This window comes from Grammomys surdaster, unplaced genomic scaffold, assembly GCF_004785775.1.
Source record: "Grammomys surdaster isolate TR1022 unplaced genomic scaffold, NIH_TR_1.0 132, whole genome shotgun sequence".
In the NCBI taxonomy this organism is placed as follows: Eukaryota; Metazoa; Chordata; class Mammalia; order Rodentia; family Muridae; genus Grammomys; species Grammomys surdaster.
Window position 1 is genome coordinate 2,365,287 of NW_021604590.1, and position 10,592 is coordinate 2,375,878.

The window sequence follows — 10,592 nt, forward strand, 5'->3', positions numbered from 1 at the left end:
CAGACCTGACACCAATAATAATAATAATTACATTGATTGTTACCGGCCACCTCTCTCAGCCTTCCCAAGTTTATGCCATTTGAAATTTTGCCCGTTCAGGGTCTGGAGACCACAAAAATAAAAAAAAAAAATTTTAAACAGCTCCGCTTGTGTTAAGACATCGCAAGGAAAAATACAAAAAACAAAACACACACACCACGCGCGCGCACGCACACACACGCAAACGCACACACACGCAACCAAAAAAACTATAATGGTGAGAAACGGTTATCACCAGGCCGTGAGAGCTCAGAATAACAGTTTAACAGTTCGGGTGGACTTAGATAAGTTGATTATGAGGCGTAAGAGTTCAGTAAATAACACGTGGCAACAACAACTAACCCGAAGTCACTTGAATCAGTTACACGGAGAGGCCCTGACACAGCCAGAACTGAAGCTTGTTTTTCCGCCGTGCAGACAGCGGATAAAAAAAAAAAAAAATATTGCGGATGTTATGAGCTCGCGCTGGGGGGCCGTTTCCCTTTTCTGGAGTTGTAAAGAGCCGGCGCACAGCCCTGCGGGAACGCCGAGCTCCTAACGAGCTTGGCTCGGCCTTAGGGGTGGAGTGGGGGTGGGGGAGGGGCGCCGACGGCTTTAGCGGATCTCGGAATCCGGCCAGCGCGCCCTGGCTCCCTAACTGCCTCGAAATGATTTACACGAGCAGAAGGTGTGCATTGGCGGGGTCCAGCTGGCCATCGCGTCACGGTGAGTTTTCATTCTGCAAATTTCCCTCCTGTCCCAGTTTGAAACGGGCATCTACTCTCTACCGGCTCCCGCTCGCCCCTTAAAAGTTTGTTTTCCAACTGTAAACCCGGTTTCCATCCATCCGTGCTGCCCGAGAACCGCATTCATTAGCCAGGCTGACTTGGGAGAAGAGAAAAAGCTACCTTTGTGTACATAATCAGAGCCACCGCGTGGCCGCGGATAACCGCCGGGAAGGGACGTTTCGGCCTCGTGCTGCCGTGGGGTTGGGCTTAGCGGACCCGAGGCGGGTTCCGTGGGGTGGCCCCCGAAGCCACTGTCCAAGTTAGCAAATAAAGCGACGAGGCAGTCATCGCCGGGTCCGGACCCGGCTCCTGCCACTCACGCCATCCAGCTCCTCCTCCCTGCGTCTGTCCTCCCTCCTCTCCCTAGTCCCCGGCGGATGTGAGCCACCAATCCCAGGCACAGACACCCCTTCAAAACCCGGAGCGAGGCGGCCCTCCAACGGGCGGCCGGGCCCTCCGCGGCCCCCTTCCGCACCACATGAGTCCCGCACCCGGGCCCAGCAGCTGAGTCATCCCCGGCCGGGTCCCGGAAAGCGCTGCGCCCCGGGCGGGCGGTTTGCAGAGGGGCTTGCCAGCCGGTGGGTTCTCCCTGGACACTGTCGTGCAACCGCCTCCTGCGCTGATGCCCGCGTGTGCTCCCTTACCCAGCACTCTGCAAACCACAGGGTCTGGGGGAGGGGGAGGGTCGTTTTGCGGTTCCTGCCAGCTTAATGTGACTCTTCCTCCAGTTGGTTCATTTTGGAAAAACCACCCAAGCTCCTTTTCCTCTCGGGAGTTTTAACGCGCTCCTCGGAGGGGTTGTCTTTGGGAAGGGGGCGCGGCGGAGGCTTGCTTTAATTTCTAACGTAATCGTAAACAGGTTCCAAAGTCTAGCGGGTCATCCTGTGGCCGCCTTGGTGTGACTCGGCTTTAACCTTGTTTTTCTGGGTCTGTCTCCTCCTGCCGGATCTCCACCGAGGTCACAAAACCAGAACGGCCACAGAGCCGAAACTGGAGACAGACACCGGCGGTGACGTCGCTGCTCAGTTTATTTACATTTGGGTTTTTTCTACGTTTTTTTTTTCCCTCTCTAGTGGGGAAAGTCTTCTGTGACATGTGACAGTTGGTTTCTCTCTCTCTCTCTCTCTCTCTCTCTCTCTCTCTCTCTCTCTCTCTGTCTCTCTGTCTCTCTCTCTTCCTCTCTCTTCCTCTCTCTCTCTCTTTCTCTCTCGACCAGTCATAGGTGAAAACTAGACCCAGAAGTGCGGGCATGCGCGGCTCGAAGTTGGCCAAAACAGCATCTGGCTTGTATTTGGCGGCGGGGGGGGGGGGGGGTCTTCATGGAACTCCCTTTGGAGCGCCCCTTCTCAAGCAAAATAAACCAATAGAAATGAGTGCTTATTTAATGGCTAGTTTCTGTTTGAAATACCGAAGGGTGGAGGGGAGTGTCCTCTGGTGGGATATTAGCCCACAAAGTAGACACTGTTTACCGAAACAGATAAACAGTCCCAGCGTAGTCGCCCATCTTTTTAAAAAGGCGTGTGGGGGTGGGGGAGTTGCAGTGGGACACACGCGCGCCCTGGCCGTCCCCTAGCCGAGACGTTTAAAGAGCATGTGAGCATGACAAGTGTCTATCCGCAACGTGTTAGATGTCGAAACTGCCTTGCAATCCAATCCGGAACTCAGAGCTTTAGCCCAGGGGAATAGACATTTGCCCAGGGTGCCTGTGTCTGCCCCCCCCCCACCTCCCACTGTCACTGTTGGCAGAAGAGTCCACGAGGAGGAGGGTGCGCCGTGCCGCGCCCGCGTGTCAATGGCAGCTGCGCCTTCTGGAAGAAGTTGGTTCTTGTTCGGAATACTTTTCCTTCAGTGCCCCACCCCTTGAATCAGAAGCCGCTGCCTCCGGCGGCTGGAGCAGGGACCGTGGAGTTTGGGGCAGCTGTCAAAAAGAACGGTTGGGGGTGTCTTTTCTTCTCTGAGGTGGACAGAGGTGATGTCCTTAACCCTCTCCCCATCCTTTGCAAACTAAGCATACTCTCCCGCTCGCCCGGAGAGGAAAGGCCCCAAAGGAGAAACCGGTGTGGCCGCTGAGGGCTGAGGGATGCGGATGATACTCTCGCCACGGGCGGGCAGGCATGACCCTGGTTCTGGGCTCCGCCACCCTGGAGAGGGACGGGTGATCTCGGCCCCCAGGACCAGGGCTGTGGAGCTGGAAGGTGCGGGGGAGGGGCAGAGGAGCGGCGGGGCGGGCGGGGGACGGGGCGGGCGGCTGGGGGCGGAGGCAGGACCTCCTGTACCTTCCCTCTGCTCTCTCACTCTGACAGCGCCGAGGTGCGCCGAGTGGAGCGGGAAACAAAGGAGCTGGGTAGGGAGGGGAGTGAGTTGGGCCAGGGAGAGCCCCCGGCTGGCTGCCAGAAGATCCCGGCTGGAGGAAGCCCAAGTGTCACTTGAATTCCAACCCAGAAGCCAGCGCCTGAGACCCGAGCACCTTGTTTTAGCAATAGTGGTTGGAACACTCTCTTGTAAGTTACCGGAGCACCAGTAAAGGAGGATCATCGCCTACCCCCCCGCCACTCCACGGCTGTTGGCCCCTAGAAACCCCAGCTTCACCTCTCTCTGGGACTCGAGTTCCAGAATGAAAAGCAAGAAGGGTAAGGCTGCCGCGGGGTGTGAGCGCCCCGGGCACCAGTGTGGGACATGTGCGGGCCGCGCCGGATTGGGGGACACTGACTTGATGGGACTTTTCCGCCCAGTGGCTCCCAGGCTTAAGCGGTGGCTGTTCTCTTTGTTGAGGCTGTGTCTCTGATGGCTGTTGCTGTTCTTTTCCTTCTAGACACAACATGAGGGGCTGTTGTGGGGAGACTTAGCCTCGCCACGCTGCTGGCACGTTGTCAAGAAACATGCTCAGCGCCTTGTTTGTGCGCCTCCCAAGTTTCATTGTCTTCCTGACACCCCATGCTCGGCCCAGCCGCCGCGTGGTTTCTCGTGCTGTTTCTGGGGCAGGGCTTTGCTGTTGATGTTCAAGGGGTCCTGGGGACCTCGCTTTTCCCTGTGGGGGGTCCTTGGCGCATTCCAGTCTCCTTACCTTTTGTCTAAAAGTTTGTGGTTCCGGGTATTCTCACTCCTCACCGGATCCTGGCACTACTTTTTAAGGGATGTGGTAGTGTTTTTCACTATCAAAGGAATGTGATCCGGAACCCCATACATTCGCCTTAGGGTGAACATAGCTTTGGAAAGGACTTTAAAATTTTACTAGCTTCTAAAAGTTTTCCCCACGATGAATTTACGACAGCGTGAGCTGTTAGAACACAGGTATCATGCAATCAAAAAGTGTTCAAGTGTGACAAGCAGGCTTGGTTGTAAGTGCAAAAAGCGAAGCTGTCATTGTTTCCACCAAGCTTTACAACTAAAACTTGCCGTCAGTCTGGTTTAAAAACAACACACACAGGGGAGGAAGGGGGGAAAAAACCCAAAAGGTCAAAGACTGTGAAGTCCCTTTTGAAGCTAACTTTGGAGTCCCTGACTGGGAGCTCCCTCGAGTGTTTTAGTCGTGGACTGGAGTTGGCTTTTCTGTTGTGATTTATGTGGAGTGGTTCAAAACAGAAGTTAATCGCTTGGGGAAGCTGGCGGAGGAGGGGGCGGCGCGCTGCTGCGCATGCCCAGGAGCTTCCTCGAGTTTGTTACTCATTCTTTCAGACCTAGACCGCGACTGCAGTTCCAACGGAACACGGTTACGGCAGCTGCAGCCGAACACACTTCCCCACGGGGTTTCTCCCCGCTTTCTACCTTATAGAGTTGTGCGGATGTTATTCTGTGAGAGACCCTGAAACATGCGGAACTCATGAAGACCCCGGGTACTTGGTTAAGTAGGCCTCCTTTCACTTTTCCACGCTGGGACAGTGAGAATATGGGCGCTCTGAGTTGGGGGACAGTTTAACTGGGCTCGGGGGGGGGGGAGGGGGGAAACGTAGGGATTCTCTGTAGAGCCGTGCCACCCCTTGACGAAACTGACAGATCTAGGCCCCCGCGGGAGGCATTTTGTTCCAATAACACCTAAATGAGGGTAGTTTGGTTTTGTGTGGCTCCAGGGTGCCAGAATGCAAAACTGGGCTTCTGTGGGTGGAAGGAAGGCTGACGACTAGCTTCCCAGTCAGGTTCCACCCTCTTGGGTGTCCCCTTCCCCAGATGCGAGGTTTGGGGCAAACATCAGTGGTCCCCAGCCCAAACAAAGTGCGTGGGTTCCGCAAGTCAACCCCCGACTCATGGAAACGATGAACGGTGACGTGTTGGAGAGGAAACTTTGCTGCGACTGATTCGGAGTTTCTCCTGGGGAGAGCTGAGACTGCTAAGGTTGTCCCGGCTCCTTTCCCTTTTTAGGCTTCCCCAGCACATGGTCTGGGAAGGGGGCAGACCCTTGAGGATGTGAGCCGCAACGCCCCATTTCCTTAGTCCTTAGGGACCAGGGGCCAGCTCGGTTGCTAACTTAACTTGTACAGTTAGCTGGCGGGCTTCAGTTGAGGCTGAAGAACAAAAGCTGCTTGCTCTCCTCGGGGCCCCTCCCTCTCCTGCGAGCCTCCACAGCCCTGCCTCCCACTGTCTGAAGTTACCTGGGAGGGGAGGGTGAGCTTCCCTGTCCTTGGGCCAGGACTACTTAAACCTGTCCCGCCTATTGTCTGTTTTAGGAAAGTGAACATCTTTAAACTTTTCTAAAGACAAAGACTGGTATATGATAATAAAGTGCCCTCAGTAGAAAGCAGAGACCGCCGAAGAGTTCCAAAAATGGCTTCAGAGCAGGCTGGAAGAGGGCTCAACAAGGAAAATCCCCAAGTGTTCTTGCGGATTGAATCTGTTTAGGGCTGAGCTGGCTGGGTCCTTTCTAGCGGGCTGTGTGGACTTAGTGCCTTGGGTGTGAAGTTCTATCAAGTTACTTGTCCATAGGGAAGAGACTAATTAGGTTTGGTTTTTCCCTTGATCTTTTCCCCTCATTTCTTTTCTAGTCTACAAGATATCTTTAAAATCCAAGTACTCCCCACCCCAACCCTCCATGTTTCATAGCTTCAGGAAAAGATAGTGAAGAAGCAAGATTTGTTTCATAGAGCCATGGGTTCCACAGGCCATCTTGTGGCTTTCTGAACAACATTTCCTTGTATGTGAATAGAGTAAGAGGATTCTCAATCTGTCCCACAGCCACCTCTCTCCCCCCCCCAACTGCATTTTTTTTTTTCAAAGTGTAAGCAAAGCGAGACGATTGGAAACAAGTCCTAACTGGGAAACTTTTCAAAAGTTCTGTTACAGTAGGAAATGAGTAACGAGGAAAAAAGTCTTTGTTTTTCCAAGTCGAGCCATAATCAGGAGGGAGTTTTAATGAAAATAGCCTTGACAGTAGCAAACGTGGTCTCAGCGGCACTAAACGTATCAGCTGGCGCTCCCAAGCACCAAGCCTTAACTTCCTGTTCCTTCATCCTTTGTGCATGCTTTGGAAATACTTGTAAAGAGGTCCAGGGGCCTGCCTTTCTTTCTTTTTTTCTTCCTCAAATGAACAGAGTCGGCAGTTTGGTGTTGCTTAACAGAAACCTGCTTTGTGTCCCTAACCTATTCGGAAAGATCACGCTTCTTGTCAAACTCCGAGCAAGCAGATCAAAGGGCAGGCTTTAGGGGGTTTTTGTTTCAAGCACTTTGTTATTACCAATTTACAGTTGGGAATTAACTGTTCAGTGAGCAAACTTTCACACTTTTTCCCTCCTAGATTTAAGAAAAGGGGGAGGGAATAAGTAGTGTTGAAAAATGTCTGGCTTTTCTGAAGTTGGGAGTTGAAGCAAATTGCTTTATTCAAATGTCTTAGTTACCCAATTAACCTGACATTGTTTAAAAGTTAGATTTCCTTGGTTACCAAAGCAAATGTGAAACAGGAACTCATTTATAATCGAAGGGTTTTTTTTTGTCATTAATAGTTTTTCACCCAAATTTCAGTATTTTTTTAAAGTTTCTCAGATTCTGAACAATGAAAGTACTTTCGGTTTTAAAATTGCCCTTTCTTTAAACTTTTTTTTTTCTTGAAACAGGATATTTCAATTGCATGGCAGTTAAAAATGGAGGGTGTTTGTGGTTTATTTATGGCAGTTTGTTAAGCCTTAAGCTGCAGTGAATTTGCAAAATCATCTGCCTCTTTTGTTAGAACTGCTTTTACTTTGTCTTAGCTGGCTTCGAGCTTTTCCTGTGGGACCTTCTTCTAACACCTTCTGCCCCCTGCAGTCCAAAGCTAAAAATGTGCCAACAAAGTTAGTCTGCTCCCGGTAGTAAAATAAGTCCTTTAAAATATGTGGAGTTGATGTATCAATGCGAAGAATATTCTGTTTTTATTTCCTCGACCAGTAAAGGGACTTAATTAGGGTTGAATAAAAAGCTGTACAAAGCTAAAGAAAAGACCTTCGAGATGAACAGAAACCGTCTCATAGGTGCCTTACTTTTAGATTTGAAAGGACTTAATACCATTTGTTAAAAGTGTTCTAACGTTCAAAATGATGTCTGAAAGTCACTGAGCTCGGATTTAAATATTCTGTAGGGTTTGATTTTTTTTTTTTTTTTTTTTGTGGTTTTTCAAGACAGGGTTTCTCTGTTTAGCCCTGGCTGTCCTGGAACTCACTCTGTAGACCAGGCTGGCCTCGAACTCAGAAATCCGCCTGCCTCTGCCTCCCAAGTGCTGGGATTAAAGGCGTGTGCTACTACTACTGCCCGGCCTAGGGTTTGAATTTTTAACCTTTCCGGTAGGATTAAAGTATTTACCACCAAAATAGCTTTCTTTGTTGGTTGCATATTCAATTTTCTTTGTCATGTAGAAATTAAAGACTGATGGGTAGCGTCTAGGTTCATATCTAATTGACAGTCTAAGAAAACCTTCAAGTATATATAAAAATGTACAGTGCTTGCATTTAGAATGTATTCATCCACTGGATTGTTGTCTCTAGACAAGGTTGAGAAGGCCATTCCCACACTGCCCAGCATCTTCCTGTCTCAGGTGTGATGGCCTACTCCCTGTGAGTGTAGTTTGTCTTTCCCAAGGGAAGGGAAGGAAGGAGGGGGGAGAGGGAGAGAGAGATGAGGAGAGGGAGAGGGAGAGATAGAGATTGGTTATATTCCAATTGGCAGCAGCAAAAAAGACAGGCGATTTGTGTTGAGAGTCTATAGCAGTGGTAGTGGTAGTTTGACTACTCCAGGCCTTTCAATGGAGACCCTGCCCCTCCACTGAAAACTTCACACTCAGTAGCTAAAAAAACCCACAAGGACTTGGAACAGTCTAAGTCAGTGACTTAGAGCGGGTCCCCTGCTGGTAAAAGGGAGTGACTGTGGGCCTGTCCTTTCTCAGGTGTTGTTGCAGCATCTGGCAGTGACTCTGAGGATGAAGACAGCATGGACAGTCCCCTGGACCTCTCCTCGTCAGCGGCCTCTGGCAAGAGAAGAAGGAGAGGCAATCTGCCCAAGGAGTCGGTCCAGATTCTGCGAGACTGGCTGTATGAGCACAGATACAATGCCTATCCCTCAGAGCAAGAAAAAGCACTGCTGTCACAGCAGACGCACCTGTCCACACTACAGGTAAGGAATTTGCCTCGTGGGGTGCTGGGGTTCCAGCCCAGGTTTGAGCTATGCCCCTAACTTATGCATACACACTTCCTTCTTTATCAATAGGCATTTTATAGTGTTCCTGTGGGCCAGGTTATAAGCTCTTCCCTAGTGTCTAGTAGAGGGATGGGGAGAAGAGAGAGAGAAACAGGTTCTTTTCATTGTAAACTTTAGAGTGTGAAAAGCTAATAATTGGTTATTTAATAGAGGACAGAAACTCTTGACACTCATCTGTCAGGAAGCATTTCCTTCAGTGCCTGAAAGAAGGAGGTTAAACCTTATTCTATTGCCCAGGAAACTGGTTTGCTATTTAAACAAGGACAGACCTTGGTGAGGTAATTGTGTTGTGTCTGTTGACACAGTCATTTGAACTGAGAGAAATCAGTTACTGGGAGGCGTAGCCTCTTTTCAACAGGAAATGTTTTCCTGTAGTTGATTAACTAAAATGCTGGGCAGTAGGTAGTAGGTTGAAATGGACTTAAAGGTGAACTTTCCTTAAAGTTATTGATTTTCAGGTATCTGAGATTTTGCACCTTTTCCTTGCCTCTGAAAGGCTTATGGGTGGTGGCATATCCAAAGTAAACTTGTCCTTATGACTGACGGGCTGACCCAGCTTAAATGCCTCCGAACTGCTTGTAAGGCCAGAGAAGCTTTATTTTAATTTATTTTTTAAATCATTGCTGTTGGGCCCCTGGCATGCTAGGCAGATGTCTGCCATTGAACTACCTCCTTAGCGCCAGAGAAGCCCTTTGTATCACCTCCTTTAAGTGAGGCTCCCTACGTAGGATGTTTTCGGAACCTGTTTGTCAAGTGAACTGAGAGTTGAAGCAGACCCTGTGTGATTTCAGGTCTGTAACTGGTTCATCAACGCCCGCCGCAGGCTGCTCCCTGACATGCTGAGAAAGGACGGCAAAGACCCAAACCAGTTCACGATTTCCCGCCGTGGGGCCAAGATTTCAGAAGCTAGCTCTATTGAAGCTGCCATGGGTATCAAAAACTTCATGCCAGCTCTAGAAGAGAGCCCGTTTCATTCCTGCTTAGTTGGACCCAACCCAACCCTAGGGAGACCAGTGTCTCCCAAACCTCCCTCCCCAGGATCCATTTTGGCTCGCCCATCAGTGATCTGCCATACCACTGTGACTGCACTGAAGGATGGGCCTTTCTCTCTCTGCCAGCCAGTTGGTGTGGGACAGAGTACAGATGTACAGCAAATAGCACCCAGCAACTTTACAGAAACCTCTCTCATGTACCCAGAGGACACTTGCAAATCTGGACCCAGTCCAAACCCTCAGAGTGGTCTTTTCAACACTCCTCCCCCTACTCCGCCAGACCTCAACCAGGATTTTAGTGGATTCCAGCTTCTAGTGGATGTTGCACTCAAACGGGCGGCAGAGATGGAGCTTCAGGCCAAACTCACAGCTTAACCGGTTTTTAAACAAAACAGTTCTGCAAAATATGGTCCTGGTTGCCAGGGGTGATGGCAAGAGATGCATTATTTTATATATTTTTCTATTAATATTTGCACATGGGATTGCTCAAACGCAGCTTCCTGTTACTAAGATGTCTTCAATGGAATAGAGTCATTCCAAGAACTACAGACTAAAGCTACTGTAGAAACAGAGGGTTTTCTTTTTGAATGTTTCTTGGTAGTTTCTCATAATGTGAGACGGTTCCCAGTATCATGTGATCTCCTCCCGACTCCTCTTTTTTTTTTTTCCCCAAGACTGTGCAATACTTGGACGCCCTCGCGCCTCTATTCCCATGTGGAACGCGATGCCTACATACAGTCTAACGAATAAACCTTCAGGTTTTTGTTTGTTTTTTTTTTTTTTAGATTCAAGCAAGTATGAATCTAGTTGTTGGATACCTTTTTTCATGATGTAATAAAGTATTTTCTTTAAAAGTTATTGCAATTAAGAGCATTTTCTTGAAGGAAGCACTCAGAACACAGTAGGAATATAGCACACCCATGAGCAGGAGATGGGCAGGGCAGACTGTGACTTAGGGGTGTGTGTGTTTGTGTGTGTGACTGCTTTGAAGAACTGGACAACAAACCACTATGAATAAACAGGATGTGAGATTTACTCAGTGGAGGAAGAGCTTGCCCTTCAGTCTTCGCTTAGAGATGAATGGCAGATTGCAGTGAGCTATCGGCATCGGTTCATGACTACATCTTAGTGGGGTCATCAA

The 10,592-nt window shown here is 49.6% G+C and overlaps 1 protein-coding gene across 4 annotated transcripts; it reads left to right on the top strand.

The window, feature by feature from the left end:
* The first annotated feature begins 644 nt into the window (after window positions 1-644).
* Window positions 645-10,310, top strand: Tgif1 (TGFB induced factor homeobox 1). 4 transcript variants are annotated; one of them, XM_028762215.1, is made up of 3 exons: window positions 645-744; window positions 8,149-8,375; window positions 9,251-10,305. In XM_028762215.1, exons 1-3 carry the CDS (start codon window positions 687-689, stop codon window positions 9,824-9,826), a joined length of 861 nt encoding a protein of 286 aa, XP_028618048.1. In that variant the 5' UTR covers window positions 645-686; the 3' UTR covers window positions 9,827-10,305. The 4 variants fall into 4 exon arrangements, with proteins under 4 accessions (XP_028618048.1, XP_028618050.1, XP_028618049.1 ...); XM_028762217.1 differs by lacking the exon at window positions 645-744 and adding an exon at window positions 3,099-3,436 and having other exon boundaries at window positions 9,251-10,310; XM_028762216.1 differs by lacking the exon at window positions 645-744 and adding an exon at window positions 4,295-4,651 and having other exon boundaries at window positions 9,251-10,310.
* Window positions 10,311-10,592: the final 282 nt, after the last annotated feature.